The 24971-nt window shown below is 39.1% G+C and overlaps 1 protein-coding gene across 2 annotated transcripts in view; it reads right to left on the reverse strand.

Annotated features, from left to right (window-relative positions):
* Positions 1 to 378: 378 nt before the first annotated feature.
* LOC136884869 (zinc finger protein 782) overlaps positions 379 to 24971 on the reverse strand; it is a 68939-nt gene continuing 44346 nt past the window's right edge. For both annotated transcript variants that reach the window (XM_068230100.1, XM_067157161.2), the window contains exon 6: positions 379 to 1192. In XM_068230100.1, coding sequence (XP_068086201.1) covers positions 802 to 1192 — 391 coding nt within the window. In that variant the 3' untranslated portion in view covers positions 379 to 801. The remainder of the gene's footprint in view (positions 1193 to 24971) is intronic.

Here is a 24971-nt window from a genome sequence, read left to right on the forward strand (position 1 = left end):
GAGAGCGGATATTAAATGGAATTAACTTACAATAAACCTTCTACCACATTTGTTACACCAGTGCATGAGAAATTTTTACCATCTTGGTGTGAGGAACTATTAGCAAATTCGGAACGACAGTGTGAGAAAGATTGACCAAATCCGTGTAGGGAATATCCCCTTTCTACAGAAAGAGTCAGCATATGTAATTTAATACCTGGTTGAGAAAATTTATCTTCACACGAATATCTACAGCTTAGTCATAGTATGGAATAACAGGCCCGGCATTTCAACTTTAAACTTGTACCTCATTTGTACCAACCGTGAGCATCTTCCAGGATAAGTAAGCAGGTATATTTGAAAGCTAGATTTTTGATGAAAAGTTACTACCACATTCATTTACAAATTTGGGCGCTATCAAGTGTGCGTGAACATGTCCTTTCGAAGATTATAGTTAAGAGAAAATGCACGTCAACAATCATGACATGCGAGTGAATACTCTCCAGTATATGCAAAAAGTTATTTATTTACCATGCTCCAATTACAAAATATTTTACCACAATAATATCAACACACTCCAAGTATGAGTGATTAGTGGTCTTTCAAGATTACACTTACGGGAAAACGTACTACCATTCATCAGTTCGCAAACTCTTCGGTGAGTGAATGCAGGTGTTTATAAAGCGCACCCTTCCAACGAAGCAGTTTACCACAATGGTTACATTGTGCGGTCGTTTATCAGTACGAGTAAAGATGTGTTCACCTAGCCTGGCTTTTAGGGCTTTACCTCCTACCACGTTTGTAACAATCATGTAGTCGCACTTAACTATGAATGAGCATATGTTTACGTAGTGTCTTCGCAGAGCGGTATCTCTTACCACAATCCTTACAACCATGCAGCCGTTCTTCACTATGAGTGAGCATGTGTGATTTAAGGCCTCTATTCTTGCGAAACCCCTTACCGCACAAGCTGCAACAAAGTGGCGGATGAAGAGTGTGAGTGAGTAGGTGTTTTCGAAGATGCGATTTGTGTGAAAACTTCCTACCACATTCATTACAATAGGGGACCAACTGTATAACAGAATGGTTTGGACTTTCCCCCGACTGCAATAATTGCAGTACGTCACCTACATTATGATGTGGCAAATCACACAACAGATCACTTCCTTTTGCCAATATCTTGGAGCTACTATCACCTGTATCCACCGGAACACTAGAACAAAGAAAACTAAAAAGTAATACCTTTTAAAGAGTAAGATAATAACATCAAATGCAGAATCCAAAAACAAACTCCAAATGGATACCAAAATTATGCTCTTCAAATTACAAAACAACTGTCACAGAGAATCTAATAAGCCTTACACCACCATGGGTAGACAGACTCACATAAAAATGAGGTTGTCTTGAAAGCATAACTTCGGATATGTAAAAAGCTAGGATGTTTACCCACAGTGAGAAATGTTACCCAAGGCAAAGCTCAAAGGAAAAACTGATACTTCGTACAGTCACGAGTTGGCAGGGTGGTAGGTAAATAAATACTGGACTGGTAACTTCTATCTAAGATTTATTATCTAGTTGCTTATTCTGCACAATAACACAGACTTACCGAGAACACACACCAAAAGAACATGACGCACAGATAAACAGATACACTTGCTAGGGCTCTCCACTTCTGCATGTCCCCTCTACAATGTATTCAATGTATTGCCGCATAGTTTACAGATACCATGCATCAAAACTCAGACTTACATGCTCATGCAAGGTGGTCCAATTGAATCATGTCAAAATTACGTTATTTGCAAATGAGGTGTCTACCTCGGTGGCCAATGATACAAAGAATACATTATAATCAAGCATTTATTTTTAAATTAAAAAAGACAATTCCTGAAAATATAGTAGCATACAAGTTACAGTAATACTTTTTCTATTAAACACACAGCTCATTCTTAAAAATTGATATTATTTACAAAATTCTGCTCATAATACCTATGGACAGTCTCCTATTGCTGCTGTTCAATCTCCGTAGACAAAGGAATGGAAAAATAATATATTCACTAAAATTCGTTATACACAATAACATGCAACCAGCTGGATGCCCTCAAATATTTCATCTCATTTCTCTGTTGCAGTTTATTCTTTTCTTGAATATCTCTAAAGATAATGGAAAACAATGGAACATTTACCCTGGTAAACTGTTCCACACATTCAAACCCTTCCCAGTCAAGGAAAAATTACTTCAAACACTTGTGCTGAAACCCGTTGTAGTCTTATACTTGCCAGCCATGCCAACATAACTATTTTCCAAATGATGACTCTCTCAGATATCACCTCCCACCCCTACCTCAGGTCCTTTCCTATATAGGCTCTATATAATTTTATAAGATTAGTTCTCTCTCTTCTCTTACTTAAGGCTTCCCACAAAGTTTATCTAATATTTCTGATACATTACTTTTTCTCTTGAAATCCGCTGTTACAAATCTTGCTGCCTTTCTCTGCACACAATCTATTTCTTTTATTAGGTATTCGTGGTGTGTATACCAAACAATGCTTGCATATTCCAACAATGGATGATCCATACGTATGGAAATTCACCTGCAGCTCCATTCCATTCAACTTGAAGCAAGTTTAGATCTCCCCCAATTAATACCATATCATTATTAATGTTTTAATTTGTATAAGCTATTACTTTCTCAAATATTTCAATGTCCCTTTCCTCTCTTCCTGGCCTATATGTTTCAATAAATCCCACCTCCTGAAAATTATCACAAACTAATCTTATCCTTAATATTTCATCCCTCTTATCAGTAAATCAATCAATAAGCAATAAGTCCCCTCTGACAGAATAAACATCCCCGTACAATATCTTATATCCCCAGTCTCTGTGATAGAGAGTACAACCTTCTGGAAATTCCTCTGTAATTTCAGTATGTCTATTGGGAACTACATCACTATCAGTAAAATAATCATCTTGAACATGCTCCATATGTCTCCCAAGAAGATCTCACTTACATGGAAGATTCAATAACACTCAATAACACACTGCTTCAAGATACAAGGTTCCCCAAGACTCCTGGCTTATCAATCAATCAATCAATCAATCAATCAATCAATCAATCAAGATATGCATTTAATGCAGTCGCCATCATAGCAGATTCCCTACCTCGTGTGAGCATTGTGTCTGTCTGCTGCAAGCATGGATGTGGGATGCATACTGTATTTATACCATGTCATGAATGCACCTGATACAATGAAACCTGGCTGAATTCAATTATACACTGCGTTTAATACCCAGGATCAATTTTTTTCCTGAAACACCTTCATCTACTTATATTTAATTATGTGATTGTCCTCAAGCCTTGTCGCTGTAAGTTATGACATGTGCCTTGGAATTCCTGCTACATCTCCAAGACTAAGTTTTGACAATTGTGATTTTGTTTTGGAAACACCTCCGTTATACAGCTACTTTTATTTCTACAAAGTTTTATCAACCGTCAGAAAAGTGCTGTGCATGTGATATTCCAAAAATTTTAATATAAATATGTGGATAACACAATCTGAGAGCTCGCATTAGTGGACTATTAATATTAATTGTTTAGCAATTCATGTACAAATTGTAAAATTATAATAATAATATTATTAATAAAGTAATTGTAAATTATCTACCCCTGTGCTTTATATTGGTAAATGGCAGGTTATTAAGCGAGGCAGTTTTCAGAGAGATTTATGTGTTTGAAGTTTCATGAACTCTCTTATTTAATTTGCTTTTCCCCTTTATTTTTAGAGGACTTGCTTTTCTGATTTTCTTTTGCTCCTAATCTGTTTGCATTATTGCACTTCTGCTTGGGGAGTGGCCCAGCCCTTTCCAAAGTGGGCATGCTTGTTGTTGTCATTGATTACTATTAATTTTCGAATGGTAATCTGTTTAATGCTGGTTGAAGATCGAACTTACTAAATTTACTGAAAGTAATTTCAGTATGATTGTGTTATAAACATTCAATCCCCATAATTCACTTCTGATATTGGTCAACTATTGTATGATTTAATTCCTTTTACATAATTGGATTATGTTATTTTATTCTTCTGGGGAATGTGTGTTAATTTTCCTTGTGAGAACTCCTCAGTCTACCTAAAGTCTTAAATTTGGTTTATAACAAAATTTTCAAGGGTACGAAACTGTCATTTAGTACAGAATTTCAAGTGAATGGTTTAGCAAATTGGATGTTAAGACTAAATTAAATTGACACAAAAGGTACTGTGGCCGTAAGCATGAGTTTTTTAAGTTTTATTAATCCATAAATTAAAAGCAGTATGGTCCCAATTTATTAACACATTCGCGGCCGATGACGACACGTATGCGCCATGATTCCATTTTCACTCAGTGCCGATGATGACACACGTGACACACTCCGCATCAAATATTAAAGCTAGTATTTCCGCACATATGTATGTAAACATACATCATTAACGTGTTATTAATCATATGTGCAATTCCGGGCATGAGATCTGTTACCGAGTTTTCGTGGATGTGCAGAGGTGAAAGAAGGAAGGTGCGGGGGTGAACAGGTCTCAAACTACGAAATTAAAGTGAAGATAAAATTTAACAAGGTTATATTTTCTTATCAAGATCAAGAAATAACGAGAATAACAGAAACACAGTTGAATATCAATAATTTAAGAATGTACAATTACAGTTTTTACAGAATTTGGGCTTCGAGTCCCGGACTAACAATTCTTGAGCAATTAGCCCAACTTTACCTACAAGGTTCGACAAAGGGGCAGAAAACCCCAATTATACCTAGGAGCACTTGCTCCCAATTACAAATTAAAGCCTCCTAGAGGCACGCAGAAACGAATTTTAAGAAATAGCAACCCGCTCTTACGTTCAAGCCTATCAAAGGCCACACCAAACTCCACGTTCAAGCTGTCCTCCAAGGACATAGACACAGGGGTAAAAATACCCAACCTACTTAGGCCTATTTAGTGAAGAAATAGAAATATTACATTGCCTCGACAAAACCAACTTGAGAGGAGGCAAAACTGCACTCCTAATATACTTCTTTATTAAAACCTAATCTGGCACTAGGCCGCTAATGCAAGGGCTAATCCCATACTAAAGAGGTGACTTATATAAGCAGACAATTTACATTACGTTAAGGAAGAAACGGTTGAGAAAATAAGTTCACCTCGAAGCAATATGAGTGGGAGCTCGAGAGGGATAAGCACTCTCTATCCCAATTTGTAGTTTAAACAGAAAGAATTGATACCGAGAGTCTTTACATTTTAGAGGAAAGTTACATGGAAAAGGCTTCGGACCTGCCCCGAGAGTTAACCTGCTGAGCTAGCAAGAAAAGAAGTTATTAAAAGGCCATTACCTTGTGGTTGAACTGCTGCCCGAAGAAAGAGGCGCTTCCCGCCCTCTGCTACGTACTTTACACACTGATAGCTGTTACTGAAGTGGCACGGAGACCCAAAAATCAGCAGTTTATATACCCTCGTGGAAAGTTCGAGGCGTTTAAGGAATGAGAACACCTGCCCACAATCATTTTATTGGTTAATAACGAAAACCCCTGCACTAGCTGAAGAAGAAACACATTATTGGTGGAAAATTAATTATAGAAATTCTTGATTGGTCAAATTCAAAACAAGGGGAAAGAAAGGGTTAATATTGCCAACATAAACAATGACTGAAAGAAATTTAACAAAGAGCAAACTTTTGAACCCAAAATTTCTCCAAAAAAAAAGTTCTTTCACTTCGCACTAGGGTGCACAATTGTAATTCTTCATTAGTGTCCTCTAGAAGAGAATGTTCACACTTCTTACTACAGGCAAAACAAAAATACATCGAAAATGACATAGTTCAGAAACTTCAAAATTTACGAGTAGGGACATCTTCTGAGAAATTTGTAAATTAACACTGTAGATAAAGTTCAGGTTTCCTCCAGTAGGGGAGTTTCAACTGGCGCAAAGTTTGAATTAGCAGCGTGGAGGTGTACCACCCGGTACAGGCCTCCCCCCCACAAAAAACCCTCCAAGGGGTAACACAGAAGAACAAACTTTTGTTTCAAAACAAGTTATGATGTTGATATAGAAGTTAATTGCAGAAGTATTTACAAACAAGTTTTCTTCAAGTGATTGGATCCAGTTTCAAAATTCTTGTAGTAACTTTTGAAGTAATGTCTTTATGTTTGTAGAAGTTGAATTCAGAAGGAAACTTTTAGTTTTCAAAGTTAAGGAAAAATTTTCTAAGTCCACCAGATATTGCAGTAAAATCCAAAAAAAGGTAGTAATTGTTGAATTGGAATGTCCATATAGCTGAATAAGTACTTTAAACGTTGATAAGTTTGACGGCCAGACCAGCCGCCGCTGCTTGAATTCAGATGAGGCCGCTCGGACCCCTCAAGTACCCTAAGATACCGCTCGCCCGCACTATGAGAGGAGTAGTGGAGATGAAGCACGCCGCGCCCGCGGCGAACATGCAGGTCGCGGGCAAGTTGCAGGTTGTGCGCCGCACATCAGCCTTGGCCGGGAGGAGGGCTCCGGCTCGCCGTACACGGGTTGGCCTCACTGAAGAGGAGCGGGCCCATACCCCACCTCAGTGGCGGTACAGCGCCGCGCTGCTGCGGGGGCACTGAAACATTAAGATCTCGGCGGCAGAATTTGTTGGACCATCATTCTTTTAGGGCACAGGCTTTGAGGAGAGGTTGAGGGACCAGCGGCGTGGAGATATTCATTTCATATACAAGCCACTGTGTGTTGTTTAGCAGGAGACAGGAGCGTGGTAATGGCCGTGGTAAGGACAGGATGGCAGTTTAACTGGTCGGGGAAGGTTTACAATAAGTGCTTAAATATAAAAACATTATTGAAGGGGCAGAAGGCCTTGAAAGTGAAACCCCTCAAAAAAATATAACCTTCCTATTTCTTTCAAAATTATATGAAGCAAGTTAGCACAGAAATTATACAGGTTTCACCTGCGACAGGTGAACCCTAAATATCCTCTCGGTGGCTGGATTGCTTAGCAATAAGGTAACGGGTGTAAGGAAATCGAGAATAGTACACGGCCCATAAAATCTGGGGGCAAGCTTGCCCGCGGGAACAAAATTCTTGACCATCACCTGGTCCCCTACCTTCAAATTGGTGGGTCTCCGTCCACGATCATATCTTTCCCTAACTTTTTCATGAGACACTTTAAGATTGGCTTTAGCCTTCTTCCAAAGATCTTTAATATTATCTGGATCTATTGTCTCGGGTAGAATGTCATTCAGAGACCAGAGGTTAGAGAGCGGCGTGTTGGGAACAAACTTGAACATCAACGAAGCTGGAGTACATTTATGAGATTCATGAACCGCCGAATTCAAAGCAAAAACTAACCAATGCAGGGACGTGTCCCACCGGGAATGATCTTCATGATGATAGGCAATAAGGGCCGACCTGAGATTACGATTAACCCGTTCAGCCAGAGATGGTTGAGGATAAGCAGAAGTTGTCACATGAGAAATGGACAGGTCAAAACAGAATTTACGAAATAGATTAGATGTGAAAGCCTTAGCATTATCAGACACAACTTATTGACACGGACCAAAAGAAGCAAAGATAGAATTTAGGCAAGTAATGGTGGACTGAGCGGTAGCCAGCTTAGTCGGAAATAACCAGGAAAATCTTGTAAAACCATCTACACATACAAAGATGAACTTGTTGGCATTCCCCTTTGACTGGGGGAAGGGTCCTACATAATCAATACACAGGCGTTCCATAGGGCGCGACGCTTGATGAGAAGACAAAAGGCCTACCTTGGTAGACATGGTGGGTTTACTAAGCAAGCAAGATTTACAAGCCTTTACTAGTTCACGGATTTCACCGTCCATACCCTTCCAGATGAACCTTTCACGAATCTTTTCACGAGTTTTAAAGATGCCTAGATGCCCCCCTAATGGGGTCTCATGATAGTACTTGAAGATCATAGGTACAAGAACAGCTGGGACGACAACTTTCATCGTCTTATCATGCCTCGAAGGGCAACATAGAACACCATTCCTCAAGACATAAGGGACAACATGTTCCCCGGAAGAAAGAGTTTCCATTATCGGAGCCAGCGTCGGATCTTCACGTTGGTATTTCTCAATGTCCCTAAAGAACATGGGAGCATCTGTTAAGATGGCATTAACCTCCGGTAGTATGGATTCGGGAGGTGATGAACTATCGACCGGTTCATGGGTCTCGACGTCGTTGGAAAACATACGGCTGAGTCCGTCTGCGACAACATTTTCAGTACCTCTGATATGCCTGACATCAAATTCGAAGGCAGAAATTCGAATGGCCCAACGGGCTATACGACCAGTGCGACGCGGCCTACCTATGACCCAGCTTAAGGCTTGATTATCCGTCTCCAGGTCGAATTTGACATGTTCCAGATAGAGACGGAACTTTTCTAAGGCAAATAAGACTGCCAAACCTTCGAACTCATAAATGGAATACTTGGCTTCTTGAGCCGATAGAGTCCTAGATGCATAGGCGATGGGTCGCCTCCCTAGTTCCGTCTCTTGAAGAAGGACTGAAGCTACCGCCGACGACGACGCGTCGGTTTGGACGATGAATTTCTTCGAGAAATCAGGCATAGCAAGGACAGGGGCATTACAGAGAGCTAATTTAAGATCTTCAAAAGCGGCTTGTTGAGAAGGTCCCCACTCAAATTTGATGCCTTTCCTACGAAGAAGGTTCAAGGACGCCGCTCTATTAGCGAAGTTAGGAATAAACTTCCTGAAGAAATTCACCATACCAATGAACCTGGCGATACCTTTGATGTCCTTGGGAGGTTTAAAATCACGGATGGCCTGTGTTCTAGAATGATCGACTGCAACACCATCAGGCGACACAATATGCCCTAGGAATGACATGGAGGGCTTAGCAAAGGCCACCTTGGATAACTTCACAGTTAACCCAGCCTTACGAAGGCGATTGAGAACTTCTCGCAGATGATCTAGATGTTCTTCGAAAGTCTCCGAAAATACGACGACATCATCAAGATAGTGATACAAGTACTCGAATTTGATGTCGGAGAAGACCCTATCTAGCAGTCTAGTGAGTACAGCTGCTCCCGTGGGGAGCCCGAAAGGCACGCGGTTGTATTCATACAAATTCCAATCCGTGGCAAACGCTGTAAGGTGTTTAAGACTCTTCCGCTAGGGGAATTTGATTTTAGGCCTGATTCAGGTTCAAGATGGTAAAGAATTTAGCTTTACGAAACCATGAAAAACAAGAATGAAGGTCAGGAAGGGGCACAGATTGTAACACCACCTTCCGATTGAGAGCCCTATAATCAATGACAGGCCTGAAGCCACCTTGGGGTTTCGGGACTAGAAAAATAGGTGAAGAATACGCCGACTTAGAGGGCCTAATAATACCATCCTTTAACATTTGATCAATGATTTCTTTCAGAGCCTTCATTTTAGGTAGGGATAGCCTATAAGGAGGAAAACGGACAGGAATCGAATCCGTGACCTCAATTTTGTATTCGATCAGGTCAGTAACACCAAGAGTATCAGAGAACACCTCTGGAAACGACTGACACAACTTGCGAATACTATCAGCCTGCTCCTCAGGTAGATGTCTAAGGTCTAACAACATCTCATCCTGGGTAGGCGAAATAGATGAACATGATGCAGGATTACATTTCAATAATGGGATTTTACAATTAGATGCAAATTTGAAAGTGCACGACCTACTCTGAAGATCGAGCACAAGACCAGTGTGAGAAATGAAGTCAGCTCCCAATATTATGGGGCAAGACAAGTGCTTGGCCACAAACAATTTAACTTTCCACGTAAATTTGAAAATACGAATTTTGACATTTAAAGAACCTAGAATTTCTAATGCAGATGAATTAGCCGAAACATATTGGACCGAAGACGAACAATAGTCAGGAAGCTTACAAACAGATTTCAATTTTGAATACCATTCAGCCGAAATAATAGAACAAACACTGCCTGAATCTAATAGAGCTGTTATAGGCTCATTATTTAACTCAATTTTGAGAAAAGGCACAGGTACGGGGGTATCCGCCGCAATCCTAAGACATTCTTTGGGGCACTCAAAAGATAAATTAGAATACTGAATATTCCCTGAATTTTCGACCTGTTTACCAGGGGCTGAGCCTCGGGAAGATGGATTAGTCGACTCAGCCGAAGCCACTAGTCACTTATTCTTATTGGCATTGGTGGAAGTTGCACCAGAAGTTGAGCAGGAGGGGGTGCTATTCAAATTTGGGCAATTCTTGGCGATATGTGAGAAAGCCCCACATTTAAAACAGCCTTGTGATGAACCAGCTCCATTATTTGCCCTACTAGATTTGATCAATGGACACTTATTGCGAAGATGGTCAGACGACCCGCAAGCATAACACTTACGGAGTGTGACTTTTCGGCGAGGTGGAGGCCGAGGATTACTAAAAGAAGGAGGGGGTTCTTTCGCGACACGCAAGGAATCGGCGTATCTAACTCCTTCCGCTGAGACGGCCAATGCTTCAAGTTCAGAGAAGGTTTGCGGGCACGCCGCGAAACACAAATATGACCTATAGGATGGTGAAATACCTTCCACAATAGCCTGTACAATCTGATCTTCAGGGAAGTGAAGAGCAAACACCCTAGTATAGAACTTAATATCTTGGATGAAATCCGCCAAGTTTTCATCCAACCGCTGTACACGATAATAGTACTTCTGAATAAGTGAGGACCTTGCCCTAGCCGGAATGAAGTTAGCTAGCAAGTGGGCGTGGAAGTCTTCAATAGATGATTGCTCGGCAATGGCTCTTACTATTTTGTCTGAGAGAATACCAATTGCATAGGGATAGATGATTTGCAAAATCTGACATGGAGAAAGAGAAAAAACAAGGGCATGATCCTAAATTCAACTAAAAACCTTATGAATGAAATAACTTCACTGGTAGTGTTAACAGAAAACTTAGAAATACCTCTGAGCAACATTGCTAATGGATGGGGTAAACTGCTGAACCCCGGAGACGTAGTAGGAAGGGGCCTACGTGGCGGAGAAGTAGATTCGGAAGGAGCATTATTTAACACAAAGGGAGGAATGGACTTGCGACGATCTGACATAGTTTCTAATGGGGCAGATGTACGTTGGGTAGTCGCCTCAGTACTACTTCCTTCCTCTTTCGAGGAGTCCTCCCCACTAACAGTATTTACTACCATAGGTTGGTCGACTTTAGGGATGGCAGATCCAGATAACAACTGACTAACCTTACTAGACATTTGGGACAAGTTTTCGGCAAGGACGCTAGCTTCCTTACCCTGAACGTCATTTAACTTCAGAGACAATAGATCACATACCCTATTATAAAAGTGGTACAACCTAGCCTGTACTCTTTTGAGTTGATTAGGAGATGGATCACTTACTTCAAAAAAACTAACTACAGATGCTAGCACAGTAGTATTGTTATTGATCGTGGAGAGAGCATCGTCAATCTCTTTCTCTCCCAAAGTCGGGATGGAAATAGGCAAATCAAGGGAATCTTTTAGTTTATTGGAGTCGATTGCAACCGTGCCTCCAGATTGAACATTTCTGAGAGATAGTTCGTAAATTAATTCCTCTTTACGCAAATAGAAAGGATGAAGAACCTCGCGAGGGCCGAACATGATGACAGAACAATTTTGAAAAAGGAAAAAACAAAAATTCCAGCAACTGAGAAAATTGTTAGAGTTCGAATCAAAGCAATGTTTAGCCGTCAAAAGGGGCTAATTGAGACCCATTCAACCACGCTCTGCTACCACTTGTTACCGAGTTTTCGTGGATGTGCAGAGGTGAAGGAAGGTGCGGGGGTGAACAGGTCTCAAACTACGAAATTAAAGTTAAGATAAAATTTAACAAGGTTATATTTTCTTATCAAGATCAAGAAATAACGAGAATAACAGAAACACAGTTGAATATCAATAATTTAAGAATGTACAATTACAGTTTTTACAGAATTTGGGTTTCGAGCCCCGGACTCACAATTCTTGAGCAATTAGCCCAACTTTACCTACAAGGTTCGACAAAGGGGCAGAAAACCCCAATTATACCTAGGAGCACTTGCTCCCAATTACACATTAAAGCCTCCTAGAGGCACGCAGAAACGAATTTTAAGAAAGAGCAACCCGCTCTTACGTTCAAGCCTATCAAAGGCCACACCAAACTCCACGTTCAAGCTGTCCTCCAAGGACATAGACACAGGGGTAAAAATACCCAACCTACTGAGGCCTATTTAGTGAAGAAATAGAAATATTACATTGCCTCGACAAAACCAACTTGAGAGGAGGCAAAACTGCACTCCTAATATACTTCTTTATTAAAACCTAATCTGGCACTAGGCCCCTAATGCAAGGGCTAATCCCATACTGAAGAGGTGACTTATATAAGCAGACAATTTACATTACGTTAAGGAAGAAACGGTTGAGAAAATAAGTTCACCTCGAAGCAATATGAGTGGGAGCTCGAGAGGAATAAGCACTCTCTATCCCAATTTGTAGTTTAAACAGAAAGAATTGATACCGAGAGTCTTTACATTTTAGAGGAAAGTTACATGGAAAAGGCTTCGGACCTGCCCCGAGAGTTAACCTGCTGAGCTAGCAAGAAAAGAAGTTATTAAAAAGCCATTACCTTGTGGTTGAACTGCTGCCCGAAGAAAGAGGCGCTTCCCGCCCCCTGCTACGTACTTTACACACCGATAGCTGTTACTGAAGTGGCACGGAGACCCAAAAAACAGCAGTTTATATACCCTCGTGGAAAGTTCGAGGCGTTTAAGGAATGAGAACACCTGCCCACAATCATTTTATTGGTTAATAACGAAAACCCCTACACTAGCTGAAGAAGAAACACATTATTGGTGGAAAATTAATTATAGAAATTCTTGATTGGTCAAATTCAAAACAAGGGGAAAGAAAGGGTTAATATTGCCAACATAAACAATGACTGAAAGAAATTTAACAAAGAACAAACTTTTGAACCCAAAATTTCTCCAAAAAAAAGTTCTTTCACTTCGCACTAGGGTGCACAATTGTAATTCTTCAGTAGTGTCCTCTAGAAGAGAATGTTCACACTTCTTACTACAGGCAAAACAAAAATACATCGAAAACGACATAGTTCAGAAACTTCAAAATTTACGAGTAGGGACATCTTCTGAGAAATTTGAAAATTAACACTGTAGATAAAGTTCAGGTTTCCTCCCGTAGGGGAGTTTCAACTGGCGCAAAGTTTGAATTAGCGGCATGGAGGTGTACCACCCAGTACAAGATCAATTGTTAGTTACAATCTTTGTAGCAATTACAAGTCGGCATATATTTCTGCGATGCCAAGAGAGAACAGTGAAGTCTCAGAACCTTCTCACTACAAGAAAACCCGTTAGCAGGATTAACAGGCGATTTGCAATTAATGATGGTAGTCCGGAAGCTCTCCTGAACGCTAGTGACAGTGACAGCGTTGATAGTGACCACAGTGATGACAAGGATGACAGTGTGAAAAGTGACTGTAGCCACCTGAGTGAGAATTTTAATTACGGATGTGTGTGTCGATTCTCACATTACAGAAGATGAGGAAGACATAAGTAATATCTCATCTACAAATCGCCTGCCACATAACATTGGCAATATTTCAGGGGTCATTTCTTGGAGTTAAGATTTGTCCTCAATGATACAAAGAAACTTTATTGGTTGGCCGGGAATGAAGTTTCCACTGCCAAGTGACGCAAAACCAATTATTATTGCTTGCTTGCAGATGACAACTTGCCGAATAACACTGTCACTGAATCTAACGCATTTGCAGAAGAGTTACTTCTGTGAGGAAATGTCACTGAAAAGTCAAGGATTACGGACCGGTACGATGTCACCGTGGCCAAGTTCCGTGTACTTTTAGGACTTCACATAGGTATTGTGCAAGTGTCTCGTATTAGGGATTACTGGAAAATGCACCGGTTAATTAACATTCCATGTTTTAGAAACTACATGAATAGACATAAATTTGTACTTCTACTGAAATGCCTCCATTTTGCAAGAAACCCAGCTGTGGGAGATAAAAAACTGACAGATCATTGGTATAAAATACGACCAATGATTGAGTACTTCAATGAAAAAATGAAAGAGATATATGTACCTAGTAGGGCACTGTGTATTGATGAATCCATGATGTTGTGGCATGGTAGGCTTATGTTTCGTCGATACACGAAAAATAAGAGACATATACAGTATATGGCATCAAGCTCTAAATGCTCATGGAGCCGGTTGTAATGGTTATAAATTTTACTGTATACACTGGGATAACAGGTGACATAGGTGGGAAAGGCCATGCTGCAAATATAGTGCTCAATCTTATGCAAGGCCGGCTAAATTTGGGACATGCACTCTATATGGGCAATTTCTATAATAGCTGTTCTTTATTTACTACTCATCTCAGTAATGGGACATATTCTACTGGTACGCTCAGAGCTGGCAGGCAGGAAACACCAGCCAGTGTAGTTCAGAGCAAACTATAAGTTGGCAAAGTTGTCTGTTTTTATGCTAACAGCATAGCCGTGGGAAAGTCGCGGGATAAGCGCGAGGTACAATTCATTTCCACAGAATATGAGCTTGACATGGTGTTCAGCAACAAGAGAGAGGCCAAAAAACTGAAGCCTAAAGCGATAGTAGAGTATAATAGTCATATGTCAGGCACAGATCGCCATGACCAAATGATTTCCTGCTACCCTTTCACAAGAAAAGCTAAGAAGTGATATTGAGAACTAGGCATTGATGTGGTTGAAATGATATTATACAATTCCTACATGCTGCACAAGTTCTCTGTAAAGAAGGTATCACTGTACGACTTTTGACTGGCGATAATTGAGGAGTTATCACCAGCTGACTACAGGCCACCGTTTCGTAGCCTCCCATAATTTCTCACACCGCTTACAAGTACTCATGATGCCAGTAACTGTGCAGCTAAGGAGAATGGATATAGACTGAGGAAACGGTACAAACAGTGTTACAAAGAAGGGCGGTGCATGGACAGCATCTTCTACCGTAACGAGTGTGCAGGACAGCCAGGCTTGTGCCTTGTGAAATGTTCCATGGAATTCCACAAGAGACAGAAATAACTGACCACAAACAATGGCATGTCTACCTGTGTTTGTTGTAGCACACTGTATTGAATAGTTACATTGTACAGCTTATGGAGTGATGTAAGTATACATTGTTCACACAGCAATAGATTCTACAGCAGAGTATTTTTGTGTGAAATGTTCAAAAACTTATTTTTCTGTTCTAAAGAAGTTCTACAATTGAACAAAACATTATTTTCCTCATTTCAATTCATTACCAGTCATGACGCACATGCTACATCATACCAATATAAATGGTCCGTTATTGGACATTATAAATTTTCCAGCTAACTCATTCCTGGTTGCCAGTGTTTCGCCCTCGTGTGCTAGGTTGGGCTCATTAGTTGGTACCTAGCACACCTATGTCATAGAAAGAAAGAGATCCACCTTATCAATACTAAATTTATTAATGTTTTTATAACAGGACCGGTTTCGACTTTTCACAAGTCATCCTCAGCTGTCATATACATACACATTAGAATACATGTTTTAACAGTTGTATCTTACAAATAAATATGTCATATTTGATAGACATTAGGTAGTATGTCTAGAAGTGAAATTCTGCTTCTTACGTCTAAGTTTTAGAGGATCAAGAATATATTAAAAAGATATCTATCTTTAACATATTAAAAGAATTGCAACACATGATAAAATTAGTTGTTTACACCTGACCTTGAATATAGCATTAACGTTCAAGTTTTACCAGTAAAAGTTCTTTAAAAAGACTTTCATATTGCGTTGTTTTTAGTCGACTAAATATGCTTAAATGTAGCTGTATGTGCTTATGCAGTACACTTTTTATTAGGCTTAAACTTTGTCAAAATGAGTAATGTGAATCTGAATTTGAAATTACGATGACAAAGTGAAATGCATTTTGAAATAACAGTAATCTAGGTAATTGAAACCTGTGTTGAATGACTCCTTCAATTATATGCTATTTAAAATATATTACATGCAAATAAGACAATAGCACAATTCAATATGTAAAAGTTAAAAGATATAAGACAACTTTGTCAACTTTCACATTATTTATTTTGACAAAGTTTATATAAAATATACTACCCCATTTGAACTTGACACATACGCATGAAGAAAGAACAATACTTCATATGAATTTCACAAAACTTACATGATTGTCTTATATCTTTTAACTTTTACATATTGAAGTGTGCTATTGTCTTATTTGCATGTAATGTATTTTAAATAGCATATAATTGAAGGAGTCATTCAACACAAGTTTCAATTACCTAGCTTACTGTTATTTCAAAATGCATTTCACTTTGTCATCATAATTTCAAATTCAGATTCACATTACTCATTTTGACAAAGTTTAAGCCTAATAAAAAGTGTACTGTGTAAGTACATGCAGCTACATTTAAGCATATTTAGTCGACTAAAAACAACGCAATATGAAAGTCTTTTTAAAGAACTTTTACTGGTAAAACTTGAACGTTAATGCTATATTCAAGGTCAGGTGAAACAACTAATTATATCATGTGTTGTAATTATTTTAATATGTTAAAGATAGGTATCTTTTTAATATATTCTTGATCTTCTAAAACTTAGACTAAGAAGCAGAATTTCACTTCTAGACATCCTACCTAATGTCTATCAAATATGACATATTTATTTGTAAGATACAACTGTTAAAACATGTATTCTAATGTGTATTTAAAGTTAAAAACTTCATTATTGTTCCGTATTGAATAGAGAAATAAAATGTACAATATTTTAGGGCAGGATCCACCTTTCAATACTCCGTAATAAGATGGTAAAAAGTAGTTACAACCTGTTTATTGGGACCGGTTTCAACACATTTCAAGTGTCATCATCAGCCAATTAGCGAAGATCTTAAAACAAATAGCACATTGAATACAGGCAAAAAATTAACATTGTATCATAACGTAGCAATTCAGTAAATGTTCAAAACACAATAATCACAGTCAAGAGAGTAAACAGATCATCACTATCTTGCGCCGAAAACAAATATAGCTGAAGTTCATAAGCAGGTCAAGTATGCGCTTATGTAAAGTCGTTGCTAGGCAGGTCTTGTAGGCATTTGTTTCTCCGGCCGAAGAGCAAAAGGTGACGTGAGTGAAGTCCTAGGAAAACAGTGTAGGATTTAATTTCGTCAAATTCAAAGTGGATATAAAGGTTTTTAAAATAATTTAAAACGTTAAAAAAGAATAAAGCCAAATAAAAATATATTTAAAAAATAGGAAGAAATAATGAAAGAAATACGAGGTTCAACTCGAAACAACTTGCCGTAGTAATTGATAAAGAAATGATAAATAGAGAAAGGGGAGGGGGGGGACGTTAATTAGAGGGTGGTGATGGTGGTGGTGGTGGTTATTGTTATTAGAGGAAATACAATTGGGCAACCGATATCTTCATTTTTCGAAGTGTCGGTTCTCTTTCTTTTTTCTTCGAATTATTGTTATATTAAGGATTGTTGCCCAATTGTATTTCCTCTAATAACAATAACCACCACCACCACCATCACCACCCTCTAATTAACGTCCCCCCCCTCCCCTTTCTCTATTTATCATTTCTTTATCAATTACTACGGCAAGTTGTTTCGAGTTGAACCTCGTATTTCTTTCATTATTTCTTCCTATTTTTTAAATATATTTTTATTTGGCTTTATTCTTTTTTAACGTTTTAAATTATTTTAAAAACCTTTATATCCACTTTGAATTTGACGAAATTAAATCCTACACTGTTTTCCTAGGACTTCACTCACGTCACCTTTTGCTCTTCGGCCGGAGAAACAAATGCCTACAAGACCTGCCTAGCAACGACTTTACATAAGCGCATACTTGACCTGCTTATGAACTTCAGCTATATTTGTTTTCGGCGCAAGATAGTGATGTTCTGTTTACTCTCTTGACTGTGATTATTGTGTTTTGAACATTTACTGAATTGCTACGTTATGATACAATGTTAATTTTTTGCCTGTATTCAATGTGCTATTTGTTTTAAGATCTTCGCTAATTGGCTGATGATGACACTTGAAATGTGTTGAAACCGGTCCCAATAAACAGGTTGTAACTACTTTTTACCATCTTATTACGGAGTATTGAAAGGTGGATCCTGCCCTAAAATATTGTACATTTTATTCTAATGTGTATGTATATGACAGCTGAGGATGACTTGTGAAAAGTCAAAACCGGTCCTGTTTTAAAAACATTAATAAATTTAGTATTGATAAGGTGGATCCCTTTCTTTCTATGGCATACTATAGATATCAATACGGAACATCATGAAATTTATTAATCAAGACCTAGCACACCTACCAAGACGCTGGCTAGTACATACTGTGGAGGCCACTGCATAGGCCACTTGGAGCCACCGGCAGTGCCAATGCACTATGAGAGACTTTGTCTCATTACCAAAAATTGATGCCTGCTTGGCCATCAGATGATATAGATGTTGATTCCCATAGGGAATAGCACACGAGGGCGAATCGCTGGCAACCAGGAATGAGTTAGCTGGAAAATTTTTAATGTCCAATAGCGGACCATTTATATTGGTATTATAAATTTACTCATTCGGGACAAATGTTTCCGATTCCCTATGGGAATCAACATCTATATCACATGCTACATCAAACGGAACCAAAGGCGAAAAGCTCATCAGTAGTGCCGCTGATGCAGCGTGTGCATCATGGCTCGTATGCAGATAATTAATATTAAAATAATTAAAATAATAATGTAAAATGCAAAAGGACACAGAAATGAACTCCTTCAAACAAAAAAGTATTACGGTACCACGGTAATGGTTGCCGATATCCGAGCGGCCGCGAACGTGTTAATCAGGATCGGCTGATCACTAGAACAGATCTGTTAGTTTAACATTATTCTTTTCTTTGTGTCTTGAAGTTTTCCACTAATATTTCTAATAATATTTTAAAATAAAAATTGCCTAATTTTTTTAGAAAAGAAACATGGTGTTGTCTTTCTTGTTAATTTCATAAAATTCCATACAGTGACGCATTTAATTTTTCTTCCACGGTTTGTGGTCACCTGCATAGTTTAGAGTAAGTAACTGCTGTTTTCCTTGTGTTACGCATTTTAAAGGTGGCATTCGCTTCCACTTGTTTGTTCCTGCCCTTACTTCTTGTAAGGTCCATATTATTTATGCTGGCAGTGTGGGCAATTTGGGGGATGTTGTCTGACTGTTGCAGTGAGTTGTAGAATAGCTTAAGTTGATTCAATGCTTATGTTCAGTGTCTCATTTTTATTTTTTCATGTTTTTGAAATCAGTTGCTGTGAACGTTAGCAGAGCCATGTTTATTGTGTTTCTTATGCTCATAGCTGACTGTTTATTTAATTGCAACCCCCTCCTTGACATGGTCACTGCATGATTTTGAGTGGCTTAACAGTTCAAAGAAAGACAAGTAGAGTACTACTACAAAACATTACTGTAACAGGAAGTGCCTTTATTTTAAGTAATCTCTTGATTTTGTTGTTACATGTCTACTGCGATGTCCCGTGTGGTGATCTTCCAACATCAGCTTTGTAAAGCGGAGCTTGAGTATGAGCTCCAAATCCGTGGAGTTAAACCAGCTAAGTACGTTGCTGAGTGTGCCAATCTCCTGTCCACTAATTCTCAGGTGCCTATTAACCCTTCTCTCATCTTACCGTGCGATGTTAGTGAGTGTTTGAACCTCATTACAAATTCATTAACTGAATTAGATATCATCCAAGAAGAATTTCTTGCCCAACCTCCCTCCAAGAGTCAAATAAATTGACTGAAAGCTAGGGTGAATCACTACATAGGGCGAAAGCGGGACTTATTGTCAATCCACCCTGAGGCAGAATTTGTCTCAGAATCTGTTAAATTGTTGAGCGTTCATCTCCAACGAACTTGACGTAATGATAGCAAGTAGGGGTATAGAAAATTTATCGACTACTCCTGAAGCTTCCCCTAGTCAGGTCGTTTTCTCTTGCAATCAACAGTCCTTACGTTGTACTACCTACCCTGTCTTAGAAAACCTGGTATGATGGTTGAATTCTACACTCTCTTATAACCCATTAAAGGACCTTTTTCTTGGAGTGAAGAACTTTTCTGTGAATTCAATTGAGGAGAGTGTAAAATTTCTGCGTTTCTTAGTCGAGTTGACCAAATCTGGTAATGTCTATTCTGTGGATGATCTGGGTACACTTCAAGCTCTCTTCCCCCATAGTGAGGAAATTTTGAAAACAGAGATCTTGGAAGCTATTACTACGAATCTGAAAATTAATGATTTGCACGAAATGGTTCTCAATAAAAACATTCTGTCTTTAGCTCTCCAGAGCTTAACTCCCAAACATTTCTTTAGAACTCAATTCCTGCTTCAAAATCTGTTGAGCTGTCTGGGACCTTAAGTTCTATTGAAAAGTTTAAAAAATTTCAGTGCCTGAGGAAAAGATGGTGGCTAGAAACTTGAAACGAATTTCACCTGCGTATAGGTCCTACCTACACCAGAATCAGACAGTTTAGACTCACCTATGCAAATTAATAATTTTCTCAAATAATAGTTTTCTGTGTGATTATAAGTGGCACTTTAGTTCTGTTACTTATGTATGGATGCTTTCAGTACTTTCATAAAGCAATTTCAGTGCATTTTGCAAAATTTTACTTTGTCTTTCCAAAGAAGTTGACAGATTTACGGTCCCCAGCTCTTACTGCCTGCTTCTACCTGGATATCTTCCGGCCATTTCCCAGGTAATAAACATAACTCTCTCACGTGATTACTTGGATAACTTCTATCCCTTTTCCAAGTAATAAACATGCCTCTCTCACGTGATTACTTGTCCTTCCTGATTCCTCGCTGTCTTGGAAGTCGACAGCCTACAGAAGTTATCCTGAGCAGTTGTATGTTGTTCTCTTACCAGCTTGTTTCTTTTCTACATTGTTGTTATCTGGGCTCAACTACAGTAACAAAACCCATAAATCGAATATGGGGAAGAAGGTTAATATCACCCAAGAAAATACAGCCAAGTTTTGTGCGTATAAAGAAATTGGGTGGTCGAAGTGAAAAATTGCGGAAAAATTGAAAATTTCAGAGTGCAGCATTTGCAGAGCAGTGAAACGCAGAGAGTAAATGGGTAGTCTTGAGGATCAACCACACAGTGGAGGTCCAAGGAGGACTTCAACAATTGAAGATAACTGTACTTTAATCCTCAGCAAGTGTGACAGAATGCGTATAGCAGTAGATATTTGCTCAGAGACAAGTAATACAAGGGAAGAACATGTGTCTGTGACAACAGTGAAAAATCGTCTGCTTGAGGCGGGATTGTTAGGTCGCGTAGGAGCACGGAAACCTTTGTTAAAAGCTGTTGACAAGCAGAAAAGGCTAGTATTGGCCAAAATGCATGCTAACTGGACCGCTGAACAATGGAAAAGGGTGCTTTGGATAGATGAATCTAAATTTGAAAAATTCGGTTCCTGTTGTCGCCACCTCGGCAAAAGGGTTACGGAATTCTGCATAATTCGGTCTGTGAAGCATGGTGCAGGAAATGTGATGATGTGGGGATGATTTGGAAATAATCAGGTTGGTAATTTGGTGAAAATAGAGGGAATGCTGAAGAAGAAATAATATCACTATATCCTTTCGCGCAATGCCGTGCCATCTGGAATGAAGCTGATTTGTGAAGGATTTGTTCTACAGTAGGACAATGATGATAAACAAATCTCTCATTTGCATAAGCAGTATCTGGAAAAGAAACATTCTGAAGGAAAATTGCAATTAATGGTCTGGCCTCCTCAATCTCCTGATCTGTCACCTATTGAACTTTCGTGTGAAGAACTTGACAGCAAAGTCTAAGAAAAAGCACCAGGCAGTGTGGATGGGTTGTGGGAATGTCTGTTAGAACCCTGGGTATGTATAAATACCAAGACTTTGTAAAACTTAACAGCTAGAATGCCATGCATCTGTAAAGCAGTAATCAAATCAAAGGGTGGACACACTGATGAAGAACAGGCCGTGTGATTGCTTAAGATGATGTGATAGTGTTTGTAGCTCCCTGTGCATGATCAGTATAAAGGAAAATCTAGTGAAATGTGTAATAAAACAAGTTAATTCTAAAAACATAGGTATTTCCATGTTGATTTTCAACAAATAGCCTCTATCTGACATGGTAAGTGAAAATTCATGGGTGAGTCTAAACTTTCTGACACTACTGTATCTTTGACTAAGTGCTAACAAATTTCCATGAATTAGACACTGCGTGTTCGCTCGCGAAGAATATTAAACACGGAGATGCATCCAGACTAACTCACCATCCCCCTCCTGCCAACCCTGTATATCCTGTTCCCCATGAATTACCTAAAAATTGTAATAATAAAAAGTGCTTCAACTGCGGAGCCAAAGATCACCTGAGGAATGCTTGCCCTTCTGTAAGGTGGAACACGGTTATTTACTGTTATCTATGTGGATCGAGGCAACACTCCACAAATAATTGCCCCTCATCCTTTCGCAACAGTGGCCAATGATTAAACACTACAGTTGAACGATATGAATTTAGAGACGCTGAACATTTTAGTAATTGTAACACTGTAGTATGTCCACAAGGATGTGACAGAATCGCTGGGAATGTTATGTCCAATGGGACCTTCGTCCATGTTGAGGTAAAAATGAACAATTGGTTGCACTAATAGATTTGGACAGTGTTGTATATGTCACTGATACTAATTGGCGCTATCAAATGAGTTCCCCCTGTACACTACCTCATTTGCAAAATATTGAAATCAAGTATGTTACGGCTAATAGAAAGAAAATGGAAATTTTAGGTGTTATTACGGTAAAACTTAGAATTGGTAGTTTTCCTTGGAACATTTCATGTCTTGTTTCCCCTAAACATTTGTGTAGCCTGATTTTAGGTACTGACTTCTTGTCTAGTGTGGGGCTGGTTTCGGTTCTAAGAGATAGAAATTATTTCTTTAAATGTTCCCCACATTATAAATTTGATTTAATTGATGCCCCCTTCAAGGTCACTAATGTTTTTGATGTTGCTAACCTTACCCAAGAAGAGACTAGTGATGTTGACCAACTAAATCTCAATCCTTTAAGTGAGGAAAAGGCTGAGCAAATCTGTGCTCTCTGTAAGCAAATTTCCTGAAGTGTTCATCAGTAAACTGGATTTGACTGATGTTTTGGAATATGAAATTTAGCTGTCTGACAACCCCCTTTCGAGTCTCCCCACCATGCATGCTTGAGTAAAAAAAGATCATTGAACAGATGCTGAGTGAGGGTGTCATTAGACCTTGTACCTCACCATACAACCCTCCTGTATTCCTGGTGCCTAAGCACTCTAGTGGCTTCAGAGCAGTTGTTGATTACCATGCTCTGAACTGCAAGGTCATTTTGCAATCCATCCCCTTACCGGACTTGCACACTTGTTTTGGGTGGTTTCCTGGGGCAAAAGTCAACCAGGCCTACTATCACGTGCTGCTGTCAAAGTTATCTATTCCCCTTACTGCTTTCATCACAGTTGGAACCTCTACGAATTTTTAAGGATGCCTTTCGGTCCATCATGTGGGGCTGCTGTTCTTACTGGGTGGTTGAATTCTATCCCTTTGAATATTATATTCAATTTCATCTTCAATTATTTAGACGATTTAATTATTTTCTCCAACACCTTTGAAGAGCAAGTGAATAGTGTATGGGTAGTTTTGGAACATCTGAAAAAGCTGGCCTTCCAGTCAAATTATCTAGAGTTGCATTCGCTAAGCCAATATATCCTTTTTTGGGCATATTATGTCATCCAATGCGGTCTCAGTAGACCATTCTAGAACAAAGGCCATCAGAGACTTTCAATCCCCTAGGGATGTTAAAGGTGTTGCCTGCTCCATCGGTGTGGTGAATTTTTTCTGAAATTCATTCCCAACTTTGCTGAAATTGCTGCTCCTCTGAATTATCTCAGATGTAAAGATGTCAAGTTTTCATGGGATAGTCTTCAACAAGAATCCTTCGACTCACTGAAACTTGCTCTCATTCATGCCCCAATCTTAGCCATCCCAGATTTCAATCGCCATTTCATTGTCCAGACTGATGCCTCAGGCAAGGCTATCGCTGGATTTCTACTTCAAGAATAGGATGGTCGTAAAGCTGTGGCCTATGTGTTGAGGATTCTCACCAGCCTAGAAAGTAAATACTCTGTATATGAGCTGGAGTGTCTTGCAGTTCTGTTTACACTTGATAAATTTAGGCCTTTCTCGAGCATGTCAATTTGGACCTAGAAACTGATACTCAAGCTCTCTCATAGGTATTAAATCATCCCAAGAGAACAGGAAGGCTCACTAGATGGGCTCTTCAAACTTTTGCTTTCAAAAGTTTGCCGTATCAGGGGAACTGAGAATGCCATCGCCGACAGCCTAAGTCAGAATATCCATGGTGATAATATGACTGAGGAAAAATCTGATTCTGGGAATCGTGAAGTAATTAATATGATTGGTGTTAGTGCCATTCTTTCAGACCTTCCGTTGCTATACCATAACTGAGTGATCATCAAAAATCAGGCCCCTAATTGAACAAAATTATTAATAAAATTAATGATGGAACTGAGGTAAAACCTGACTTTATATCTAAGGGTGTACTTTGTTGTAAAAGTCAGAATGACCATAATATCAAAACTGTTGTCCCTAAGGTCCTCGTGCTGGTCATATTTAAGTATTACCACTGTTCTCCTACCGGTGGTCATTTTGGTATATTCAAAACCAGGCAGAAAATCAAACAAGTCTTTATCTGGAAGAAGATGACAACAATATCAGAACTATCGTTAAATCTTGTAAAACTTGTGCAGTTAGTAAAGGTAACCTGAACAACCGTGTAGTGTTATTGTCATCTTTGCAAGCCTCTAGCACTAGGGAAAGGCTATTTGTTGAGTATGTC

Source organism: Anabrus simplex, chromosome 13 (genome assembly GCF_040414725.1).
Source record: "Anabrus simplex isolate iqAnaSimp1 chromosome 13, ASM4041472v1, whole genome shotgun sequence".
In the NCBI taxonomy this organism is placed as follows: domain Eukaryota; kingdom Metazoa; phylum Arthropoda; class Insecta; order Orthoptera; family Tettigoniidae; genus Anabrus; species Anabrus simplex.